The sequence below is a fragment of the Sander lucioperca genome, chromosome 14 (assembly GCF_008315115.2).
Source record: "Sander lucioperca isolate FBNREF2018 chromosome 14, SLUC_FBN_1.2, whole genome shotgun sequence".
Taxonomy (NCBI): Eukaryota; Metazoa; Chordata; class Actinopteri; order Perciformes; family Percidae; genus Sander; species Sander lucioperca.
The window spans coordinates 25195874-25222989 of record NC_050186.1 but is presented as its reverse complement, the minus strand read 5'-3'; the positions used below and the strand labels follow the sequence as shown (position 1 = coordinate 25222989).

The window sequence follows — 27116 nt, the reverse complement described above, 5'->3', positions numbered from 1 at the left end:
TGTCTTTCTCTGTTTGGAGTGTGGAGTGCCTGGAGTTTTACACTATACTCTGTGTGTACATGCGTGCACAATGTGGCAAATGGTGGTATTTATTTTGTTTTATTTGTTTTTTTATTTCTTATATTTATTACCGCAAAGTGTTTTGCGCACCACATAGTTTTATCAACTAATGGATAGAGATTTTTTTTCACAGTTTGAGTCACTTTACAATTTCTCAGACTAGCACCGAAACAATAGTATACAGAATAGTTTCTGTACAAATATTAAAATTATACTTTTTTCAATAATTTACTTAAGAAAACATGAATAGGTAAATCCACCTTTTTTAATTTTACAAAAAAAAAATAATAATTCTCATGTTAAATGTTGTCTACACACAAGCAGCTTTCCAATAACTTTGCCTAAATAAAATAGTCTAAAACTCTCTTACTATCCATTAAAAGCATAAGTCAACAAGACAGAAAATCTGACCAGACTGGCTTTCACTTGACAGATTTGAATACTCTGAACACAATTAGGTCTGCAGGGTTTCCCGCAGCAGTTAAGGCGGCCTAAGCAACACACGCCTGCCGCCTGAACTACGTCGTCGTCATCAAAAAAAAAGTGAATGATCTAAATCTAATGAAGCACAAACGCTTAATGTCAGATAACGTCCATAATAATTGGACGTTGGGTTCGATTTTTTGACAGTTTTCAGTGGTTATGAGGAGCAATATGAGAGAGAAATTTGGTGATCACTGATTGTTGTTTAGGTACATTAAACCACGTTAAGCTTTTTCACGTTAGGACTTATAAAGCCCATGAGAACCGTGGAGAGTCAACCCACAGCCGCTCCGCTGCCCTGCTGAAAATGTGAAGCAGAAACACCTAATGTCAGATAGCGTCCATAATAACTGGACTTTGGGTTAGATTTTTTGACAGTTTTCAGTGGTTATGAGGAGCAATGTCGTTTATTCACATTTAAAAGGGATATATCGCTATTTTACCGTCGCGTGTGTCATTGTTTGTGAGAGTTTGTCAACAAATGTGCGGGTAGAGACGGGGTGAGTGGACTTGCCTTTGCGTTGGCATATGGCAGGCAGAGAGCATTTATATATGTATCTCTGTCCTGTTCTTCACATCAGTGAGGCTTTCTTCTCTTGTTTCAACGAAGTGACTGGAACTATCCATCACCTCTCGCACGTGGATTCTCAACGTCCCGGCTGTTGCCCGGTCTTTGAGACACAGCCGTTGTCCGTTTTTTTTTTCATCATTACACGCTATTACGGTTAGTTAGCGTAGTTAAACACTACACACAGTGAAATTACGTGTCCTGTTTTTATTTCACGCATACTATCTGCTCTGAGTGAGTGGAGCTATGGGCTGAGCTCTGTTATCTCAGAGCTGTTTGTTTTGGAGAGGAGTTGTCAGGTGAAGTGGAAGAGAGTGTGTCACGGAGGATAATGGGAGCCATACGACTAACACTGTTATTGACAGCAAACCCCACCCTACCACCTTAACACATTTCTTTCTTTCTTTCTTTCATTTTCTACAGGAAACCCTGGGTATGTACCAGAAAAAGTGTTGAGATTCGATACAACTGTTTTCTGTTACTCATAATTCAGTAATAGTGTCTTTTAAATATCATTTTTTACATTGAGTTGCTGTAAGTTTACTATATCTATTAATACTCAAGGGTTAAATTGGGATTTGATGTGTGTGTGTGTGTGTGTGTGTGTGTGTGTGTGTGTGTGTGTGTGTGTGTGTGTGTGTGTGTTTCTGCTAAAACATCGTTTAGGCAGAACATCAGAGCAATTCACATTCTGTTATTAAACCTGTCAGTTTCGGACTTATTTTTCTCCCTACCTTGCCATCCACCTGTCACTCTCTGCCATCTGTGCTGTCTGACTTCTTTGTTTTATTATTTAATGGGGGGCTGGCAACCAGCGTTAAGGTGCAGTACCGCCACATAGACTGAGGTTGCTGATCTGTTAGGTAGCTTTTAAGGAAACCCACTGACAGAAAAAAGGAAACCCCATGAAAGTTCTTATGTTCGCAAGTTCTTACATCACCTCATTTAGGACTATGTTCTCTATCTACAGCTACCAAGAAAACATGTTTTAGTCATTGTTTGAATAATTAAAACATGAAAAGTGCAAAACTATATACATCGTTAAAGATGTGCTAAGTTAAGCGTCCCCTGATGACATAGAAGAGCGTAGGCTACAGCCTGGCCCAATTTAATCTACTTATTTACCAACCGTTTGGATAATGCATATGTTTTTCTTTTGTAAAAAGCACAAGACCTTTTCAGCTCATGCAGTAGTATGCTAACAGGATTGCATGTTACTGTGTGGGAAAGGTGTGTGCATGTTTATGCCGGTTTGTTGGTTCAGTCTGAGTAATCTGAGCCTGCTTTGAAGCCAAATTTTCACTTCCCGGTTTGCCAATTGATGTCATACGTGTTCCAAGCACAAAACAAGCATGAAACAAGCACAAGCAATCCAACATTCTACTTATAATTACACTACTTGAATAAATGCATTATCACGTGTTGAAGCATACAGTCCTGTGAGTTAAACACTGAACTGTTTCTTGGTGTTTTAACCAGCATGGATTACATACTCCAATGACTGCCGTTAAGTCCCACAGTGCGATTTGCATTTACAACACACTTCATGCATGCGTGGCACATTTCCCCTTCTGACTGTGGGCGACATCAGCAACAAATACAAAAGATGGAAGATGACGCTCACAACAAAAGGCCCTTTAAGCTCTTGTTTCCGTGGGTGAGCCAGGCGTGCAGCAGGGCAGTGTGGTACCCAGAAACTGGGAGGGTTTGGCAGTGCGTGTTTGACATGTGCCAAACACGCACTGCCAAACACCTCTCAGCATGCCGACAGGCAGGCTGGAACATCACTGCAGGGGACTACTCTGACTGATTGAGGCTTTAACTCCTCGCTACACGGCTGCAAAAACCTGCTGCTGCCATTGTGACATTAAGCCTGTTGCAGCAGATTTTCTATAAAACAAATAAGGGGGGGAAAGGCAGAACGGCTTCAATCACTTCATACAGTGTTGTTATGACAGGGACGTTTCAGTGCTCTCAGAGGAGAGCGATGAAACAGTTTGTTTCATAATGCATGTCAGTTGAGAATCTGCAGGTGCATGTGCTTTGCTCTTAAAAAAAGGACCATACCAGTGTTTTTTCATGTTTAGAACAGTTTTCCTTGACTTCCAGGCAGCCATTGGTTTCTATTCACTGTAGTACACATCAGATAGGTTATCTACAAAGTAGCAAGTCTTCACGATTTTTCACAGTGTGCACAAATATGAATGAAGATCAACATCTGCCTGGAAAGTTAGACAAGTGTCTATTGCTGTTAGAAGTTGTTTGTGCACCAAATGGGCAAAACATGTAAACTAGAGATGTTCTGATACCGATACTCTGATACTGCCTAAAACGCTGGTATCGGGAAGTACTGGAGTTTATGCACCGATCCGATACCACGTAATAAAGCCCTAAAGAAAATCATTGAATTGATTCATTCCCCCATTTCAAATTGCAACTCAAAACACATCTGTTTAAAACTGCCTATTCCACTTGATGTCAATTGCTCTGCCTCTTCCTGTTGTTTCTATTTTATTTTTATTTTTTTTTATTTTTATTTTTTTTTGCTGCTTTTAAACGTCTTATGCATCCCTGTATGGTGTCCTTGAGTGCCGAGAAAAGGCGCCTTTAAATAAAATGTATTATTATTATTCATAATAATATACCATTCATGCACCTGTGTGTTACAACCAGCAGAAAACAAAGACATTATCAAGCTTTTCCTGTCATCACCTTTGTCAGCAACAGACAGCGTGCTGTTGAAGTACTGCTCCTCCAGAGTCCACGAGGCGTCTTTCATTTTGTTGGAGATCCCACATGAGCCCTGACAGTTCACCTTGATGGCTGTGGAAAGAGGAGAAAAAATGAGTCACTCTACAGTCTGGTCCTTTTATGCGTTTACTGTTGTTTTTTTCCTTTTGCCAAAATGTCTTGTTTCATCTGGCAAAAATTCTTCATGTAAACACCTTTTGGTGCTTGCCATATAAACTGTCACTCTGATTCTTTTTTGTCAAACTGTCTGCTGTGGTAAAGTAAACTTTGTCTTGTAAATATTCAAATCTGACTTTGTTATTTCTGACTCTTGAGCGTGTGACCTAAAAACTTTAAACAATAACTCCCCTTAGCGATCCTGGGAACACTCCAATGAGAATCATTATTCACATTCATTTTATTTAGAAAGAGAAAAATGGTGCGGCACGTTCACTTGACACTGATTGAAGTCTCGTGGTGCATTCAAAGTTACCTTTACCTTTACCAGGCGCTAATGGATCCACGTTTGTATCTTGTAAATTACCCCACTAATAATGCCCGAAATGATAGCAAACCTCTACAGTAGTACAAATAGTTTCTGTACTTATAAAATTAGAAAGTTTGTAACTACACTAGAAGTATATTTAAATAACACTTGCCTGATGGATACTCCTCTCGGCTGCTACCGCGCTATCGCGCAGTACTTACATACTACTACTACATACTTCTGGCGTAGTTACAAACTTCCTAATGCTTCGTTTTATAAGTACAGAAACTATTTGTACTACTGTAGAGGTTTGGTATCATTCCGGGCATTATTAGTGGGGTAATTTACGAGATACAAAAGTGGATCCATTAGCGCCTGCACTAAGCTAACCAGCTGATAACGCTAACTCAACCAACGTTATAACAAGGGAAAAAAAGCTTATGGGGGGTTGTTTGGCTCGAGATCAAGGTGCAAAGCAGCCTAGGGTGAAATTACTCCGAACCATCACTTTAATGTCACCAACTGTCGTTTTGTGCTCTTCTTTTTCTTTTTAAATCTTTCTTTAAAAGGTATCGGTTCAAGCACTGGCACCGTCTTAAAAGTATCGCTTTAGCACTGGTATTGAATACCCAACCCTACGACCACGTGAAAAACACAGACCGGCTGCACACACTGATTAGCATGAGAATGACTCACAAAGAGGGACGCCTCACATAATCATATGTCACGTGCATCCTGCTGCAGTGGTTAATAATCACAACAGGCTGTGAATGGTGTTTCTGTCGACAGATGGTAGAGCTGATGTCAAACTGAAGAGGTTACTGGTTTGGATCACAGCACTGATTGTTTGACACCTGCAGAGTCACGCCACACCTGCGTTTTACTGGGGCGATGAGGTTTGTGATGATGCAACAGGTTAGATAAAGCTGAGGTCTTATCTAGGGCTGCGCAATCTACTGTTTCTTTAATCGCCACCACAACATCAACTTGCGCAGTAAACACATCGCGAAAGGCTGCAACGTATCGCGAAAGACACTTTTTTGCGTTCGTTGAAAGAAAATATCAGCAGTAAACGGCGCTTTAAAAATGTAACTGTCACTTTTTTTTAGTGGTGTCTTTTATATCAACTTCAATGTTCAAATTTGTCCAATAAAAGAATGTTGGAAAAGATTTCCTTTCATTTGTTTTAAATTCAACTAGCAAGTAGTTGTATTTTAGCAGAAATTCAACGTTATCGCATATTGCTTATTTTCCTCATATCGTGCAGCCCTAGTCCTATCAAGATACACACACACACACACACACACACACACACACACACACACACACACACACACACCCACCCACACACACACACACACACACACACACACACCCACCCACACAAACTATTTTCTTGGGAACCTGAATTCAGTGTTTCCCTGCCTGTTGAAGTCGGCCAGCCACAATACATGAAACAATTGTTTTGGTCAAACTAACAATATAACATCATATTTGGTTGTTGCTGCTCTTCTCCATAAAAGCCTACCAGCCAAGGTGATTGAACGTTGCTTTTAATGTAAAGTAAATGCATTTGAAGATTTCTTTTTTTTTTTTTTGTTATGCCAGTGGATGAGGTTAACACAAGAGAACTGGTGAAGTTAAGCAACGTGCTTTCCAGTGCAGCTGCTTAGAGTACAGGAAATTATGTCTACCGTCTTCTCACGCTTGATTCAGAGATCAAGAAGATATCAGTTTTTGTCGACACAATAGCCTTCAAAGGTTCACACACTAGCACTGGATGTGTTCTATGACACACATCAACAGTTCCCCAACGAGGAAAAGAACTGAAGTGAGCACAGCCTCGCTCTCTCATGCTCTGTATATATCACCCCTCCTCTCTCTCCCCCTTGATCCGTCTGTGAGGAAATGAAATCTCTCTGATAACACACACACACACACACACACGCACGCACGCACGCACGCACACAGTGACAGAAGCCAGAGGATTAAACAGAAAGATGGCCCAGTCAGTATTCTGATAAGCAGACAGACAGATAGATAGACTCAGTATCGTTCCAAATGTTTTGTTTGTTTTGTTAATGTGACATCTGAATGTGTCACCTTCATTCTTTCCCTTCCTGTTTAGTAGGTGTGATTTGCATAATAATGTTCACCATCTCATTTTAGTGTGTTAACATTTTCTAATTAGCACTATTAGTATTGGACTAATTCAAATTTGACCTGGTGGAGGTGCAAGATGAAAAGTTTAAAGGAGCACCAAGTGTTTTAAATTCATCTTGAGGGGAACATCGTCTGCACCAAGTTCCATGGCAATCCAGCCAATATTTGATGAGACAAAACAAAAATGTCAACCTGCTGGTGGCGCCAGAAGAAAACTCAGGGGATCAGTAGGATTTATCCTCTGGCTACCATGGATATTTGCTTAAAAGTTCAAATAGTTGTTGAGATATTTCAGTTAAAAACAAAAATGCCAACCTGCTAGTTGAGCGGGTTTTAGAGATATTTCAGCCTGGACAAAGTGGTTATTACCATCCCAGTAGAATTTAAAAAATCTGTTACTTGCAGCCCTAATATCAAGGTACGTAATTACATTGATGCAAACATCCTGTTAATCCAATAATGTGGATTGTTCATTGATTTGCAACATTCCCCGCAGAGAAATAATACAAACAGAGACAGGTAGCTACCTCATAAGAGTGTAACAAAATGTCTACCGTATGATGACCGTACATCATATTGCCCAACCCTGCATGACAGTTTTCGATACACAATGCTACAGACATGATTTGGTCACTACTCAAAAGGAATTCTGGTATGATAAGAACATGTGCAGACAAAGAAACAACAACCCTAAACATAGGCTCTGTACTAAAAAGTATCATACCTCAGACTGTGCTTGACCAATCACAGTTTCACACCCACGCAAGATCCTGTGCTGGCATCACACACACACCCTGTGCTGGCATCACAGAATGCACACACACACACACACACACACACACACACACACACACCTCAAAGTGGCAGATGGCTGGGCTCTCTACGACTGTTGGCACAGTTTGGGGGACGAGGGAGGGGACCTCTGCTGCCGGTAAAAACCAAAACCAAAATCTGCAGCTCAACACAAAACACTAAACACAACGGTGGCCTTCAGCCATGCAGACTAACGTCCATTTATTTGGTCATTAACTAAACCCTGCAATCTGCTCCTCCAGCCATCTGCCTCACATAGTTAGGAGAATAATACCTTTAAACTCCACATTAACATTCCCTGTGAGCTTTCTGGAATCGCCATCACACTACACAGAAGCAAAAGTGTGAAGAGGACAAAAATGACAGAAAGGGGAGCCATTGCTGCGACAAGATATTGTTTACAGCTGGAAAAGTGATGAGCTCAGCCCATGAAACGTCAGCGCAGGGGTAATCTGTTAATATCCCCGACAGCAGCAGCAGCAGCAGAAAGAGCGGCTGCAGCACAGCTGAATAGTGAATAGTTGTGTCATAAGAGATGGGTTGCTTTGGCAGAGAGACTGGCTGTCTGCGGCTGAATAATGGGCCGACCTCTCCACCGGCACATGGAGCCAGATGGACCTGGAGTGGTGATGATGTGTTTGACGAGATGTGGATGCAGACATAAAGATATGTCGTCACATTTCACCACGGACGCCATTAGGGCAGTAGAAGTCCAAAACCTTAACTTAAAATCGGCGTCTTTTGCCTGGTTCTAGTATAACCTCATGGGATTTTTCATTTTTGCAGAGATCATCTCTGTTCTTATTCCTGTGAATATACAAAACTTTCCCTTTGCCCCTTCCATGCAAATTATGGAGACTCTAGTGAGAATAACATGTATAGTTACGTCCATCCACTTCCATCAGCTACAGACAGAAAGATTCAACATAATTAATAGAAGACCAGTGATTATGATAGCTTTTGTGTGCTTTACAAAAACAATACAAAATTTGCTAATTAAACGTTTGAGGTGAGGACAATGTGGTTCATGATCGGTACAGAAACTGTGCCACTAAAATCAATTTACAAATCAATTTGAGGCAAGAAATAGTCCTTGAAGTTCCAGATCCATGCTAAATGTGTGATCTACGATGCCCAGTTCAAGTGGTTCTTTACGTTAAAAGTCTGAAATACTGCAGTGCAATTGCAATTCACAATATTTGGTTTGGTTTTGTGAAGCTGACATCCACACACCAGCGGAGGGATCACACCTTGTTACTGCTAGCACAGGAACCTACGCCAGAAGCCAGCTCTCCACAGAATAAACCACAGCCTGAGGGAGACTGACACTCAGTAGTCAGAGGGAAGCTGGCAGAAGAGCATGCTCTGACTCAGCAGCTGTCTGGATTTGTGGCCAGATTTGTTGTTACATGTCCAGGTCCTCTCCACAGTTCAATGAGAGTGTCTGTAGGCGGAGATAATCCAGGTGCTACTACTCATTAGATTTTACGAACTAGACTGTGTGGGCAGGCAGATCCAGGAGAGAAGCTGTAATTCATAGTCTTCTGATCTGGCTGCCTCAACATGACTGCTGTGTTATATTGTATCAAAAGGGTTCTGTGATGCGGGTTAGAACAGGGTGTTGGTGGGTCATGGAGGGTGTGGGTGGGAGTCGAGGGTGTGGAACTGATAAGTATGTGGATAACTCGGGAAGGTGAGATTATCTGGTTTGTGTCCTTGTGTATCTGTAAAGTGTATCCTGTTTTTAGTGCACTTGGCTGGACGAACGTCCCAGAAGGGGTACTAAAGTCAAACAAAAGACGTCAGAAGATGAGAAACAGACTTGGCCGAGCAAACTAATGCTGATACAGTACCTGACTTTTGGTACCCAGTCTGAAATTGCTACTTTTTTTAATCTATGTTCTGTATTGAACGAAAACAATTTGAAATGTTAAATGTTGTCTCAACACAAGTAGCTGAAAAAGAACTTTGCCTAAAATAAAATAGTCTAAGTGGAATTTTTTTACTAGATATTACATATCTGACGAACCATTCATGGCAGTTTTTGGTAGCTGACAGCTTTGATACTCAGTGCTACAAACACAAAAAAAGTACATAGGTTTGATTACCCAGCCCTTTGTCTAAATGTGCTTGTTGACAGTTTAATCCAGGTGGCATATAATGTTGCTACGGTTACATACAGTTTAGTACGGTGGTTAAAATGTTGACCACAAAAAGATTTGTCCTCTTATACAATTTTAACAGGCACCTGTGAACCAATCAGAAAGGAGTATTTTCCATGGCAGTGGTATAAACCTTTCTATAACGTAGCTCCTTTCTTCGTGTTGTTTGTCGATTCCTCTATGGCATCCTCCCTATGCCTATAAGAATACCCACTGCAACCTTTTCTCCTCCACCTCTCCCTGTGCAGGAATTTTGTCCTTCAGGGCATTCTTTCCTGAAAATATCTGCCAGTTACACAGTACTGCTGTTTGCTCTGTCATTGGATTTTCCAAACAAAAAGATGTATTTTATGATCTCTCATACAGAAAATTATGTTTGCACACTGGCACGCACAACAGTACTAAAACATTGGGTGAGAAAAATGTTTAGTAACAACTGTTTCCAGGGAGGGAAAAAAGCTGAACTGTGTGTGTGTGGGATAAAAGCAGAGCTGGCTGCTTGTTGCATCAGTACATGGGAAAAATGAGTCAGCTTGGGGGTTGGTGGGGAAGCATGCAGGGAAGCTGGGCTGATAATGTCAGTTCCTTATTTACACTGAGTCCAGTTTTCAGCTGTCGGCTGGGAGCACAAAGGAGCCTCAGTTTGTTTAAGGTCTGAACTTTACGGGAACAAAGCAGAATGAGGAACCCCCGACCTCTAACACAAAACACACCAGAGAAGAACTGTGTCTTTACGACGGCTAGGATTTCATCCTGAAGTGGGTCAGGAGTGTGAATGGGATTAGAAAAGGGCTGTTTGAATGACTTAAATTGATCAGCATTCCACACGTGCACTAAAAGGCTCCTCCGACGTCATATACATTCCAGCATAATGAGGCATGATAACCTCCCAAAGCAGTGTCTGTGTGATAAGACTGGACTGCTTTAAATAAGGCTGCTCTAGAAAGGTTATAAACCACAGTACTTGCAGGGGATGCAGCAGTTCACACCTCATTTGGTGGTTATGCATGAAAAACTTTAATTAGTTGGGGTGCACGATTCAGAAAATGTCGCGATTCGATATCGATTTTTAGGCTCAAGATTCGATTCCGAATCGATTTTCGATTCAAAAATGATTCTCGATTCAAAAAAACGATTCACAGTATGTAAATGTTGTTACTTTTCCCATGTGATTGCAGTAGACATACAATTAGAAAAAAAAAAAATTTGAATTCTATGAATCGATTATGAATTGGTAGAGCTTGAACCGAGATACGAATGTGAATCGATTTTCTTTGCACACTCCTATTAATTCGTAATAATTAATTAGTAATGTAATTTAAAAAATACATAATTATAACTGAAGGGTCAACATTTTGAACCTGGGATGCTCCTAAACACGTAGTACACAATTTACCTGAAACTTAGATAGCAGTAAGGAAGGAACTTGTATTAAGGTTACATTTGAACCAAAAATGGGCATTTTTTCAGGTTTTACTGGTGCAGTGTTGATGGATAGACCATTCTGTGTTTGCACTATTCATGGTAAGATTCCTACAGAATGATACTGCACAAAGATGAATTGCAATTTTTGTCATGTCTCTGCAAGACTCATTTCACCAGCGAGTTCAGTGCTCAGACAGAGAGGATTTTTCTGGTGGAGTTTTGAGATTATTCTTTTTCCTAGTAGCATTAACAAAAGCCGTAAAGGACAGGGCAACAGGAACAACTGAGCCTCTGTTCCCTGAAGATTTCTAAAACCTTTTGTCAAAAATACCTCTAGTATCTTCCACAAGCCTCAGAGGTCCCAGCCTTCACTCTGTACCACAGGACAGCCGAGTAATCCGATGCTACACTTAATACCTTCATTAAATCTTTAAGCGCTGCAAACAATTAGTCCTACTCTCCTTCCAACATCTCCCTCCCTCGGCTCCTTTCTAATGCCTCTCGGTGAGACGCGTCAAACACGGCCACCTGATCTTATGATCTGTTACTTCTGACTGTAAGGGAATCCCCTGCAGCAGAACAGAGTCTGGCTGTTCGCTCAGACATGTCCTAAGTTACTGTAGAACCGCTGTATTGAGAGTGAAAGAAAGATAAAAAATGTATGCATGGCTTCATGCCCTCTATTAGAGCTTCTCAGCCATACAGTCTGAGGAACTAAGAAGCCACAGGAACAAAATTCAGGAACTTTGCTCAGCTTCTAAACGTTCATTTCGTGAATTTGTGCACACAGACTCAAGAAGCATGACGATTAGGCAAATCAGATCCTCAGACAACAGTTTGAAACAGCCTTTTGCATGATATGACGACATAAAGTTACCATGTTCTTCTTAATGTACTTACTGTTGTGCAACTGTGATGCTTGGATGGGTGTTAAAGCAACACTAAAGCACTTTTCCCGCGTCGGTCCCCCTACAGGTCTGATGCAGAATTGTCCATTACCGCTGTCGTAATGTCTCATTATGTCTCATTCAAACTACAGATCCGCTACCCGATCTGGCAAACTTACATAATGTAATGTAATGGACAATTCCGCTTCCAACCTGTAGGGGGACCGAAGCGGGAAAAGTGCTTTAGTGTTGCTTTAAAGACGAGACATATGAGGCGGAATATACAGAATAACCTTTAATTAATCAGGTAAACTCCTGAGTATGGCAGGGGAGAGAGAAGACACAATACATAGGAACATATGCATCAAAGCACACACACTAACAGCGTCAAAACCAATCACAAGCATCTCTAAAGAGGTCCAAGTTACATTTTTTTTTAAATCAGACAACGGAATGAAAATTTGAAAATCCTTTGTACTTATCAGAGCAAGGCCATTTTGCTGGTTATTCTTCTGCTTTGGTACTTTAGAACACACATTTAAACAATGAACAAAATAAGTAAAGTGTCTGTCTGTGATTATTTGGGAAATGGGCTACATAACTGTCCAATAACATTAAATACATTTTCCCACCACTAGCAACCAGTGCTTGCTTGCAGTTGGTATAAATGCCGTAATATAAGTTATAGTTGTGGGGCTTTGGTTTGACCAGTCAACTATTCTTAATACTACAAACTTTATCACAATAGTTCCTCTCGGTCAGGAAAGTATTTTAGTGAGGGACTTCTCGGCGAGAATTTAAAATGTATATCAGTTTCTGGGCCTCACGATACCATATCATCATGACACGTATGTCATGATACAGTATTATTGCGATTTTAAACATATTGCAATATTCTGCGATATATTGCAATGTATTACCTTTTTTCCAACTTCAAATTTTTCCCAATTTAAAATTATGTCCCCAAAGGAAAACGTCAACATCTGTTTTATCTAAAAAGATAAATATATCTGTTTGTTAATCTCACTTCAAATTTATTGCTACAAAATGGTATTGTCAAGCAGACAAATTGACCAACACATATATATAGTAAAAGATGGATACTTGGCGTCTATGTCCCAATACTGCTGTATCAATTTTTTTCTCCCGCCCCTATCAGTTTCCCTGGTCAAACTATCGGGAGAATTCCAGATTTCCTATAAAGATTGCTGAAAAGGTTCCAGCACTTGGCTACCCAACATCCTTTGCTGTATTACACCTGTGAGCTTGGGAATGTACAGACTGGTGACAAATTAAAGCTAAAACCTTAATAAATGAGATGAGAAATGTAATAAATGCAGATTCTTCCATTGAGAACACACAGGTTCACTGAATGGTTTGATGAATTATATAAATTATATGTTATGGCCTTCAGTCACCACATCTCAATCAGCACTCTCCACCCCCATCACCAGCCACGGAATGAGGGAATATATTTTAGAACAATAGTGTTTATTTTTTGGAAAGGTCTCATGATATATTGTCTCTGAAGTGTGTTATTGAAAATCGCAATACTCAATACTATTGAATCGCAATACTTCTAGAACCGCAATAAATGAATATCGCAATACAAATCGAATCGGTAACCATGTATCGTTAAAGAATCAAAATCGGGACAAAAGCATCTCGTCCCAGCCCTCGTATGATGTTGGCCATGTCAAACTAGTTCTCGTCACTACTGTTCACTTTCTTGTTGTAATATTAATTACGCACTCTGCTTGGAAAGTAATCCGTCAACATTCAATCACGGACCAGCCCCAACATATAATATTCATCTCTTCTATGGTTGCTGACGAGCTTTGCACACTTGAGTCGGATCAGTTAATGATGTTTGTGTGTGTGTTTTTGAGTTTAGGGTACGTACACATCTGCATGTATGTACACTACACACAAATCCCTGCGAATGTTTGCATGCATGTGTAAGAGGCTTATCCACGCAGAAGTTACATCATAAAACAACTAGCAGAGGAGTAATCTGCACTCTGCACACTCGCTCCAATGTTACCCATCAGGCCACGAAATTTCCACATTTCACTGCATTAGTCTCAAATCCAGACATCATGACTGGAGGAGATACACACTGCCGCTGTATTCAGTCTTTAAGGACAACAAGATACTCGCCCACTTAGCAGCCAGATTATAATCACATGGTTTCCATTATACGACATGCAGCAAAAAGGGAATTCATCTTTTCATTTCTATTTCATTATCTTGATATTTGTTTGAGGCTTGCTTGGGAATTAGGATGTGTAAACACTGCTTCTCCGCCATCTTAGGATCACTTTCGATGGTATCTATGTCAGCAGAGAGCTACATTGGCCTCTCCCTTTGTGGCAATGTATTTAGTGACCTGATCTCAGTGTACTGGTATCAGATACAAATCTGCTTGTTTTACAACCTGTCTTAGAGTCAATCTTTAAAAAACCTTGAAAACTTAATATTTAAGATCGTGATGTTGAGATCAGGATGAATTTTTATGAATCATAGACCAAAGTTTAGTCAGAGTTCGACAACTCTCGTTGCATTAATATTCATTTATTTTGAAAGTGTTAAATTGTGACTTCATATGGATCACTACTTCAGTTATTGCTAAAACCGATCTTTACTGTGTTCATTTGTATCATACATACTTGCAGTAGAGAGATTTTTACTCTGGTGCAAACTACAGTTATCAGCTTCGATTGTGTGATTAGTCATTTAGTATCAGCTGACGCCCAACAGTAACCTTCAGACTTCACTCCCTCCCTCTCAATGTAGCCGTCAGTTCAACACCAGCTGATTTTATGATGAGGGTGCTTTAGTGTTTTTGTTTTTTGCAGCACGTATCTGGCTCATCGGTACTATCCAAAGACTTGGGCTATTTGTGCTACTACTGTCCTTTTATTTTTGGAACACGTGAACTAGTATCATGAGCTAAACTTGCAGTTGTTTTGGAGGAGGACATGGAGCTAACACAGTGTGTTATGGATATACACATTGCCATGGGTTTGTTAAGAGTCGTGAGGGACCTTTCGTTTATAGGTTCAACAATAACAGCTGCCGACGGCCTGGGGCTTTTACTGTAGAACACCGTGTAAGGACAACAGACCTGAAACTCTGCTGTCTCCAATGAGCCAGTGCTAAAAAACTGACAAAGAGGAAGAAACAATAATATATATTCAAGTATAAATGATTGCTGCTTCTACAGTATCCTGCAACAAACACAATGTCCTAGACTGAGGACTCTGTAAGCAGCTACATGCTGACTGGCTTGAAAAATGGAAGCTGAAATAAAAATAAAAAAAAAAAAAGCAATACACAAGGTTGAACTTCTTTTACTGGTATTAACTGGTATTAACTTCTTTAATGAATGCGTAGACGCAGTAGACAAGTGGAGGTTATGAAGGGGCAAGTGATGTTCTTTCACTTCTCTGAATGCTCATTCCTCTATTCTGGGAACCAATCAAATCGATTTGAATCAATCGATTTTATGCGTCACATGAAATCGTACAAGGTACAACTCCAGTGAAATGGAATAACATTACCACACAGACAAGTTTACGATCACCAACATGCACCATGTGTGTATCCAAGGTAAGCAATGACATTTTTTTATTTATTTTTTTTTTTTTAAATACGATACATGACAAGCTTTGTCTTAAAATGTAGGTGAGATGGGTGAGGAGGGAGAGGTCGATGAAGGATTAAGAGCATGTGGGGGAAGATGGAACAATGATTGAAACCTCACGCACGCACGCACAGTTTATACTAGCCAACTTTGACCGTCTGCTGTTTGGTGCTGGGCAGGTAGTGTATAGAGCTTGTTTGGTAAAACAGCTGTCTAATGCTGATGTAAATGAGAGCGCCGAAACTGAATCTAAAAACCATAAGAGAAAAAAAAAGGCAAAAGGCTTCAGGGTTCTCTGGGATCATCAGCCAGCGAGTGACTGCCTTCACATTTACATACAGTCATTTGATTCATTGTTAATATAAAAATATTGTATGTAATATCAGTGCATTGCATTAACAATGGATTGAGATGATTCATTTACAATGTTAGCCTGTGTGACCACATCACCTTATATTTCATAACATACCAGTACAACCATAAACCGACTTCTTATCTCCCAGCTGAGATAGAGCACTTCTATATTTAGTTTCTTTGTTAGCACTAATCAACATTTTGTTCCACTTCCGCAGAAGAATGACATTATCTCTGCAAACTCATTTTTTTTTTTTTTTAAAAAAGCATAGGAAGTGGGACAGCTTTTTAAAGAGAGGAAGAGGGAGAGTGATCAGGGGGATGAGACAGAATCCTCTTATGATAGACCTAAATAACCAGCCGTGGGGTTAGGCAGGGTGTTGGTTATGGAGGTCAAAGGATAGGTATTATTAACATGACTAAATCCAAGGGGAGAGGGAGCAGCTGGTGCCAAGGTTTCCAGCTGACAGCACCACTTCCATGGGCACAGCACACTGACTGATGAAGTGCTCTACATGTGGATCGATGCCACCCGCCCACATTGAAGGGCAGCAGAGAGAATGGAGTCACTGTTTTCCTCACTGAGTAATCATGTGTCACGCTCCTAATTTCAAGTGATACCAAAGTGAGAGGCTAACCCCTTCTTCTTCAAGATTATGAATGCATACATTATGATTTTTTTTATAACAAGCACGTCTCAAAAGGACAATACAAAAAGAAGACAGAAAACGAGTAAAAAAAATCTAATTAAGCAGTATTAATTACAAAGCAAAATGACGTGTGCCGAAAGGTCATGGCAGCCTATCAAACCAAACTAATCCAAACAAACTTTGCACTAGTAGCTACTGCAACCAGTAGCCGCAGTATTAGCAGCACAATTACAACAGTAGTAGTATTAGTACAGTAGCAGCAGTAGTAGTAGTAGTAGTAGTAGTAGTAAAATACAAGCCATGGACACATTTTAAAAAACAATAGATTTGTGTTATATTATTTATCATATTCACTTTAATTTACTTAAAGGCTGATGTGTAAAAATTAGGGCTGTCTAACTCAACACGTCAATAACGAGTTAACGCAAATTCCTATTAATGCCACACATTTTTTTAACAAGCCATTTAACGCACACACGTTCTGTAATTTGGGCCGTACTGTAGTTTGGGAAAATCAGGAAGTGATGCAGCAGTAACAGTGTACATCCATGCTTTGTGGATGGCTAGCAGAAAGCGTAAAGTGCTCCGTGAGAACATCCAGGGGATCACCACACCGGCCAGCCTCTGTCTGGCTTGCTATTGAAAGGAGAAAGTGCTCAGCATAAGTGAATACACCCATGCTAAAGTTGAATAAAAAGAGGAATAAAAAAATCATCTTTTGGAAATGAATGCCTTAATTAAAAAAATGAGAAAAAATCCAACCTTTAAGGACACAAATTTTCTTTGTGAATGAATAATGTATCGTAAATAAATAAATGGTCTTCCTTAAAATACAGGGGTCATAACACCCCTATGTTAAAGTGCCCATATTATGAAAAAAATCACTTTTTCTGGGATTTGGGGTGTTATTTTGTGTCTCTGGTGCTTCTACACACATACAAACTTGGAAAAAAAACATCCATGTTGTTTTGAGTGAGATACGGGTTTCTGAATGTAACCTGCCTTCAGTCTCCGGGTGAGCTGTTCAAGAAGAAGCTGTTCAAGAATTAGCCGAAACGAGGTGGCTAACCGTAGCATGCTAGCGCTAGAATGCTAGCTCCTTCTGAATGGCAAAACACTGCTACAACACACACGAGTTCACCATAATCTACAAAAGAACTACTTGCATGTCCCTGTTCTTCAGGTATTCCATGCAAAGTTGGAAGTGCGCCCTCATTTAGAAGAAGTCTCCCGGCTAATCCTGCCTTGTACTACTGAAGTTTTAGAAACAAACAGCTAGCTAGATGATGTGATCCTTACCTAGCTACTGCATGACTACTGTGCATGTGCGACTGCCAATAAAGATGTTAAAGCAGTGAGAGGTCTCACTCTGTAGCTAAAACAGAGACCTGACACAGGGTGAAAAGAGGAGCTGCAGCAATGTGCAGTACAACAAAAATATGGTGTTTTTTTAAAATTAAACCATGTAAACCTATTCTGATACAATCTCAAATTACAATTATGAACCTGAAAATGAGCATAATATGGCCACTTTAAGTATCTCTAAAAAAAAAATAAAAAAAAAAAGAGATTGCATGGGGTACTTTCCATAAGATCATCTCTCAATGCAAATCAAACCAGCTATTAGGCTAACTGAAATAAAACCATGCCAATCTCTATGTATGGTGAAGGGTATGTGATGATGTGGGGCTATTTTAATTCCAAAGGCCAAGGGAACTTTATCAGGATGCATAGTATCCTGGATTCATGAAATAAAAATCTGCCTGCCTCTATGGGAATTTAACATAGGGGTGTACTTACTTATGCCCCCTGTATTTTAAGGAAGAACATTTATTTATTTACGATACATTATTCATTCACAAAGAAAATTGGTGTCCTTAAAGGTTGGATTTTTCCTCATTTTTTTTATTAAAGCATTAAAAGGACAATTCCGGCGCAAAACGAACATAGGGGTTAATAACATATGTGTATCCACTCTGTCGTTCTCTGGGATGTTTTCATGCTAATCGAATGTGTTTGTAGCTTGAAACAAGCTAGCGCGGACCGATGATTAGCTTACAGCGCTAGTATTCGGGGCACAGGGAAAGTAAAAACAAATCACTATTTATACCACTAAAAAGGCTCAAAATATCACCACACTTCAACGGTAGCATAATGTGGGTCCCTAAATGTTAACCGAAGCATTGAGAACTTTGTAAGTGTACAGATAGTTTATTAAAAAGATAGTTTAGGAAGACAGTAGCTCCCAAGACGGCGGCCGCCTGTATACGAGAACGCGACTGTCTTTATAATCTATCAATTTCCAAAAGATGATTTTTTTATTCCTGTTTTTAGTCAACTTTAGCATGGGTGTATTCACTTATGCTGAGCATTGTAACAGCGAGCACGACAAAAACAAGACGCTGACTGCAATGGATGTGGTGTACGCCACACCCTGTACGGCTTCGGAGGTTAAACCTGATCCTGAATCACAAATAAAAGGCTCTTTTAAATATAGACTTCCCATTCTGACTAACAGGCTTATTACCTACATTTTAACTAAATCAATGATTATTAAAAAGCAGCTCAAGACCCGCCCCCCCAAAAAAAACAGCAACAAACAAAGAAACAAAGCTCCTTGAGCAGAAATTAGGGGTGGGCAATATATGAATATAAATTGACATTGTGATATGAGACTAGATATCGTCTTCAGTGTTTCCCACAGGTTGAGAATTTACTACGCGGGTGGCGCAGGATGTGACGGCGTGGCGCATGATAGCTGGGTTCAGTAATAAACTAGTCAAACCAAGGTTTATGAAGAATTTATTTAAAAAAACAATGATCTACATAACATTAACAGATCATTTAGAAAATAATAACTATTTACATATTAAACATATCAGACTAAAAGATGATACAGATACAGATGAAGTATAGTCATGATGTGTTTTGTCAATTAAATCTGGTTGGTTTGTCAAATGTTATGGTTCAGCAGATAAAATACCTGATTACCCGGAGCCCAATTGTTATATGTATTAACAACGTAACCTAATAGCTACTATGATCCATACAGACAGTTACGTTATTATAAATCGGTCTCCTCCTTACTCCTGTTAAATCATAAAGACTAAGGCTATCTGAAGGCTATCTCTAATTCTTTTTCATTCGTTTTTTGAAATGTTTTAATCCATGTTTTGGGGATCCTAAACACACCGTTCTGTAGGCTACTACTCATTGAGATCTCATCTGAACAGATTTCTGTCATTCAAAACAACTCTGAGTTGTAGTTCTAAACTTTTACAGCCAACTTAATAAAATCTCGGGTTTTAGTCGTCGCAATATCGTTGTTGAGGTATTTGGTCAAAAATAATGTGATATTTGATTTTCTCCACATCGCCCAGCCCTAGCAGAAATGAATAAATAAAAACTTTTGAATGATAAGTTCAGTTTCAGAGCCCTTCCACATGGTTCTCTCCACAAGACTAAAGTTATTTGCATATACTTTCAATGTGAATTTAGTTACCAACGGAGAGCGTTGAGTCTCAAATACTACTTAAGCATTAAAAACCTGTAAAATATCCCTTTTAAAGTACATTTAAAACAGATAAGAAGTGTGTGATTATTCCAATTGATCGCGATCAAATAATTTAATCGATTGACAGCCCTAGTAAAACATCTGTCCTCAGGATGCTTCAGTCCACTAGCCACAGTGCAGCTCTTCTGCTTCTCAGATCTCTTATCAGTCGCCCTCGGTGGCAGTGATGTCATGATGTACTCAGGCCCCTGAGTCTAGACGGTCACACAGAAACCGCGGCCTGCAGGGATGCCTTCATGAGCCAGAACAAAGAGATACTCATGCACTGGATTCATTGATTTATGCCGTGTCAATTTCACAGAGTTTTCTTTGGACACAGTTTTCACCTGCTATAACAGCATACATCTGTCTAAGTCATAAGTCATAAGCCTGTAAGCATCTTCTTCCAATCATTTCATTTCTTATTCTCTTTCTGCTTCTGTCTCATCTACTGTAGCTCCTGTTGAGTATTTCAGATGAGCGTGCACTACATATGTACATGTTCCTCCCTGCGCAGTGTTAGCGGCCAATATCCAAGCTCAAACTAGTTTTCTTTGGTGGAATTCCCCTGTGTCATCCAACCTCATCACTGCCAGTTCCTTCAATACTATTATGTAGCAATGCCAGTTAGTAGGGTGAGAAAATAATGAGAAGGAAGAGACATAACAGAATTATAGACAAGATACAGGTCTTATGCTACACTAAGGATTAAGTGTTTTGATTTTTAGGTGACACTGCAGATTATTCAATGAGACCACTGCCCTAAATGTTATGCAGTCCTCCTAAAGCAGTTCCTAATCAGATTTGATTTCACCCAGACACTGGAGCCAGTTACAGAGGTACTCCAGTGATTTAGCATTGCACTTTCATAAAATCAGGGTACTTGTTTGAGTCAAAATAAAAAGATATAGTATAATGGTCAAAATCAAAGCAGCAGAGGCTGAGATAACCAACACCCGCTGAATATTGATAATACACCACATGGTTTGTCCTATCCTAAGTTGTCCCTAATAGATTCTTTGTTGAACTGATTGCTGCTGTGTGGATGGGTGCTGACTAGTCTAGAATAGAACAAACATGGCGATGTAACCCACAGCCAGTAACAGGATGGGTTATTCGCTGAATATGCACAATTTAAAGACACAGAGTAAGTGTGTGCGTGTGTGGTTGTGTGTGCGTGCGTGTGTGTGTGTGTGTGTATGAGACCTGAGGGGACGTCTAGTCTTGTTTACATAAAGCCGGTGGTGTGTATCACCACAGGTGATGATTGGGTTACAGAGAATGATTGTGTTTCTGTTTTGCTGAAAGCTAAATGGAGATCCACTACTGTCATCTGAGATACAAAAGAGCATTAACACACACACCGCTGTTTTAAAGTCCACTTAGATATACAGAGAAGATAAGAAGTCAGATGAAGCTGACATTTGCTTAAAGGGATTCATTTCCTGTTGGATTTCTCTCCAAAACGTACTTGCTTTCCTGTCAATTTTCAAAAACAAAATTGTTTTTGTAAACTGTCAATACATTCAGGTGTGTCCCATGAGATAAAATATCCATACAAGCTGAGACACTGACTCCAAACGGCAACACCCCCAGTATCAGGTGACTATACATGCTGCTAAGTGCAGGGAGGCCGAGCAAGACACAAGATGAGACTAAACCAAACAGACAGGATGGCTATGCCCACTACCTCGGATCTATACCTCACCATTAACACAGAGGGATCCCCTGCTTCTTTCTGTCAATACCCCCAAATCAACATCAGAACATGCAGTTTCTATGCCACATCTTTATGTGTTCAGTTCTAAAACAAGGACAGGACTCCATAGCTTTGGGTAAGTGATAAAAGTGTCTGGCTCGATTTCGGTGCGGTAACGTTGGTAGGTCAGATCCCGGCTGTCAGCTGCAGGGTCAAGGTTGCTAGGTGACAGCAGCGGCGCTTCGTGACGCAAGGGTAAGGGCGTGGCCAGCTGTTGACGCAAACAAGAAATGCTCCGGAGACCGCTCTGTTCGGCCTTGGTGGCCTTCGAAGAATTGCGGCCGAGGTAGACTGCGAAGGTTGCGGCTTCCAAAAGGTTGCAACCCCTGAACTGAGACACAGCTATTGAGATATAACTATAACCAAAGAGACTGTGTGTTGATATTGGATGGTTTTGAAAAAAACAAACCGATTACATCTAATTGGTTTTGCATGACATTTGGTCATAAACCAAAGTAGCAACGCCTCTAACATGGCTATAAAGACAATAATTGTTAGTCTGTGAAGGAACGCAGACGAAAATAAGACACACTACTCAGCCGTTCACCATGCCATCATCACTTTCTACCTTGCTAAATAAAGGACATACTACTTCATGCATTGCCAGTGAAGGTTGGCATGGATTGTTAATCATGTAACATGAACATCATTTCTAGTAATACAAGGTTTCAAAACGGGTTGTAGCGCAAGTTCAAGATTAAGCAATGTGTATAAGTGGCTCATTCATGTACTTTCATTCATGCATGCATTCCTGACTCGGCTTTAACGATCGTCTTGGTGAGGAAGCTAATCAATAGAAATGCTGTCTAATGGTCTCCACCATCAATAATACAGTGAAGTTGCGAATTTGGCCTCTACAATATTCAGCATCTCAGAGAACCTGCATCTGTCTATTAATACACCTCTGTATTTATTTCACCATATGACTTAGTAACTGTACACGCCCTGACCCACAATGCAATGTAAATAAAACACTTAAAAAGGATCATATGGTGCCACAATCTATATAATGGATACTATGTGGCTTATTAGCCAAGACACACACACACACACACACACACACACACACACACAGCCGCTTTTTGGTAAAATATCAGAGGGTGGATTCTGATTTTCACTGGCACCAACACTGTGAACATTTCTGACAGGAAACATTATTTATTTAAATGTATATTTATATATTTCCCTTTAAGCTATTAGTTGTTCTTTGTTTAATTTCCTTCTTTTCTGTGATGGTCCTGTCCCAGTATCAGCCATAACTACAGTAGATAACTTAAAATAACATTAAAATACAATTAGGCCTATATAAAGAAATCTCCTGCTTCCTTTTACCTGGCTGGATACAATAACACTAAAACAGGCTTTTCCGGTGTTACAAAGGAATCTGTGACCCATCAGAATGTGTTACTGTAGCACCGTCTACCAGCCGCAAATCATTCTGTGACTTCGCAGGAAAAAAAAATCGGAGCCGGGCAGATGCCTTACTAAAAACTAGATCAAAATAGCGTTCTTTTTACCGTTGGTCTCGTTTGCTGTTACAGGTCATTTAAGACCACTGTATGAAAAATGCTTCAGAGCTGCATTTACAGTACATTAACAGACAGGCTGAAAGCCAGAGATGGAGCCCAGCTCTCCTCAGTTGGAGTACCTTTGCCCTGAAGTGAGTGGAGGACTGATGGACTGAAACTGGCGAAAACAACACCGCCTTGTACATCCCCTCTCTCACACTCCTCTGCACATTTAACGTGGCAGAAGCTGCTGGAGAAAACTATTTTGTTTTGTCGACTGAAAAAGACAAAGCTCTACCATTAAATCGGATTTTGTCGTAAGAACAGACAAAGAAATGTGTTGAAAATGTTTTAAAAGAGTGCCAGCCAAAGGCAGCAACACAGTTTTTGTTCTGACTTTTTATGTTGATTTGGCTTTATTTTCTTACACATTTGCACACATTTGAATCTCTTTACTTTCAAATGATGGATTTAGTATCAGTGTTTCTATCAATTATAACAGCTGCCAGAACACTGAAAGCACCATGTGGTTTTTCACACTTTGCAGGCGTGAAATCAGATTTACAGAGAAATAAAACTGAGTGGACAGACCAACAGTAGATGCAGATTACTATTCATGTGCTTGTAGCCGACGCAAACCCTCAGTCAACATCCAAATCTCTCCGCATATTTTTTCAGCATCTTAAAATACCTTTATTGAGCTGTTCACTTGATTTGGAGAAGCTATCCGGCTGTCTGTATGCCCCAAGGACGGCCCACATTCACCACAGCAGCCACCACCGCAGGGTTGACTTTGGGAATGATGCCGGTGTCAGGTAGACAGACCTGCCGAGGCCGTGTGACCTTACAGTGTAAAGGTGATGACACACCACAGAGACGGTCGGCCGTCGGTCCAAGTCGAGGCCAATTGTGAGCGACCATCGCCCTAGTTTTTGCTCGTCAGGTTATTTCCACCGATTTAACATGTGGAAGCTGTTGGTGAGGGGAATCACTCTGATTGGCTGTTCAGCTTAAGTGAATTAGTGCACAAGATGAAAAAGGTGAGGAAAGCAAGCAAACAACTAAAGTCAAGAGAGCACATACAGAAGGCTCTCAGTTTTCATTTTCATCTCATCTGATCACTCCAATACACGTAGGGCTGTCAAAACTGGCCCGAAATGAACTATTGAAATATCAATATATGTCCATAGGAGGGCAAACGTACAATGAGATACCCAAATCAATATCTGCCTAGGAAATTGTCTAGTCTTTATCTGCATTGCTATTTGTACTCGTGAATACGCAGGCCACAAGAAGTAATTAGTTTGTTGGTTTTTTTGGCTCACTTTTACTCACGACATGCTAACCGGCAACAAAGGATTCCATTCACTACGCTAAGCTAAGCTAGTGGTAGCGCTGCCGGACTATGATAATGCATGCACTAAGACAAAAATACGTTTGCCCACCTATATAAATATAGAGGAGACGGTGAATAATCCTATTTCAACAAACGGTGGCGTATTCCCTTAATATAAAGACCATAGACCTCTCTTCCTCTGCAGCGTGGTTGGGTCTAGAATGAGAACTGAGCAAGCTACTAGCCGGCCGGCCACTGAATTAGTAAAGTTACTCAGTCTCTCCACTTCCCCACCACAGGGAGACTTCTCATTGACATATATAAAATGGACCAACAGATCCCGTTGCTCTGGACGGAGACCAGTGAAGGCCTTTAGAAGCACTTTTCGGTGAGCGCTGAGCGTTACTGCGCAGCCTCCAACTGAACTTGAAGACGTAGATGTGACGTGAGCAACGTGTCTGAAAGTTGGAAGTCTTCTGGTAGCTGTGCCAAGAGAAATCTCAATCATTCCCAATCTTGCAGAGACGGAGAGTGTAGGTATATGTAAGGAGATAACATGGACACAGGCTAATTATTGCTAACTAAAATGCTAGTTAACATTAGCAATTAAACTTAAACAGCTAATGTGAGTCGAAACTGCCTGCACGCTTCTCCTGTACTATACGGTAATTCCTCTACTATGCGACAGTAAGTCGCGTGGTTATGACACAATCGTTAGCCTATTTTTACAAAAACGTCTGCTACGGAGCCATAACGTGAGGTACAAGGTAATGGAGCCTTTTATACATTGTCGTGTTTCTTTAGAAATAAACAATGGACAAATAGAGTCTTTAAACGCTTCAGATGTAAAGTTATTCGCTGTCAAAGTGGCGCCAAAATGAATGGCAGTCAATGAAATGCTAACGGGAGGTGATGGCTTGTTAGCATAAAAATGGCGCCATACGAGGTACGCGTTCCAAGGAGAAGCTTACCCCCCTTGAGACTTGAGAGAACGGAAGGACGCCAGGGAAATGGACAAGCTAGCAAGCCATTTCCCAGGTCACTCTTGAGGGAGGACTGAGGCTCTGTGCTGCTTCTGGCTAATTCGGCTAAACATTGTTTTGTTGTATGAATCATAGCAACGGTTTGTATCCAGTTTCGCTTTTTGAATGACGAGTACATTATTTGTTGACACAATTTGTCCAAAATATTTCTTAAAAATATGGAATTTAGGACAAATTGTGTTTTTAATTTAAAATCGACAGGATCAACTGTCTTTTCAGTAAAGAAAGCAGGTGTAAATGTAATACATATGCCATTTCTTCTCTGCTATTTTACAGTCACATTTAAAATGAATTAAATTGAAAGTTGTTCTATTGTCATGCCAGCGTTGTACACTCCCTACAATTACTGTACTATGGGAAATCTGTCACTGCAGTTTGGCACTTTTTGTAAGAGCCTGATGATGAAACATGAAATGTTAAGATTTTTTTTGTTGCCAAAAATCACCTGACCATCATTGCACTTTCCAGGAGCCCTCTTTATGTACTGTCCTTGTTAATTAACATACCTCTGTGCCAGACTCCTTTTGAAAAAGAGCTCTTAAACTTGATAGCAGCCCTATCATCAGACAAGAATCCACACAAAGATTGAACATACAATAGATTCTTTGTGTATACCTCCATGGAAACTCCAAAAGTTGCTCTCCACCTTGCTAACCTACTTTACCCCTCATTGGCCCTCTAGTTCGTCTGAGATACTTGTGTCGTTTCATACCGTAAAACACGAATACACTAATGAAAACAAATGCATTTTAATAAAGCAATAAAGTGCCTAGCACCTGCTGTTCTGCTTTTTTTGAATGCTACTCAACAACATCTCCAAACGGGTTGGTCAAAAACATAACATGGAAGCAAGCAACCTGTTACAACAAGCAGGATGTGGTTCAGGGTGTGGGTTTGAAACTACCAGACTATTATAGCGTGCAGCAGCATTAACAACTAACTAAAACTGCACAACAGTCCACGGCGGCTGCTCGTGTCATGTGGAAGGGTGGAAACGCTCCGTCCACTCCCAGCAAGCACCACCAAAATCCGTAATGTCCGCACCACATTTTTTACACGTTCACAGTCACAAAAACGAGCCATTAAGCCGACAGAGAAAACAAACACGCGGCTGGCTTTTAGCCCTCTATTCTTCCTCGTGTCTACCATCACGAAGGAAAAGTTTATTTACATCGAGCCCTCGCCGCGCGCTTCACTGAACCAGGCGGTGAAAGACACGCTGACAACATTGCCCCTCTCCCTGTGTTGAATAACATGTTGAAGGGAAGCGTATTACCTTTGTACTGCAGCGAGTTGGCGGTTCGTATTTTCACAGTACCGCTAATGGACTCTCCCGGACCGTACACCACTTTGTTGTTGGTGAAAGTGATATCAAATTCTTGAAGCTTTCCCATGGCTCCTTTCCGCTCGGCTACTCCGCCGTTCTGCGCTGCGAGGAGGAGACGCTGCGCTCTCACCTGCTGCCGCGAGGGCCCCCCCCCCCCCCCGC

The 27116-nt window shown here is 40.5% G+C and overlaps 1 protein-coding gene across 1 annotated transcript in view; it reads right to left on the bottom strand.

Annotated features, from left to right (window-relative positions):
* Window positions 1-27116, bottom strand: part of arrdc1b (arrestin domain containing 1b) — a 39247-nt gene extending 12131 nt beyond the window's left edge. Inside the window, exons 1-2 of the mRNA XM_031277499.2 lie at window positions 26904-27116; window positions 3824-3934 (exon numbers count right to left, since the gene is read on the bottom strand). Coding sequence (XP_031133359.1) covers window positions 3824-3934; window positions 26904-27021 — 229 coding nt within the window. The 5' untranslated portion in view covers window positions 27022-27116. The remainder of the gene's footprint in view (window positions 1-3823; window positions 3935-26903) is intronic.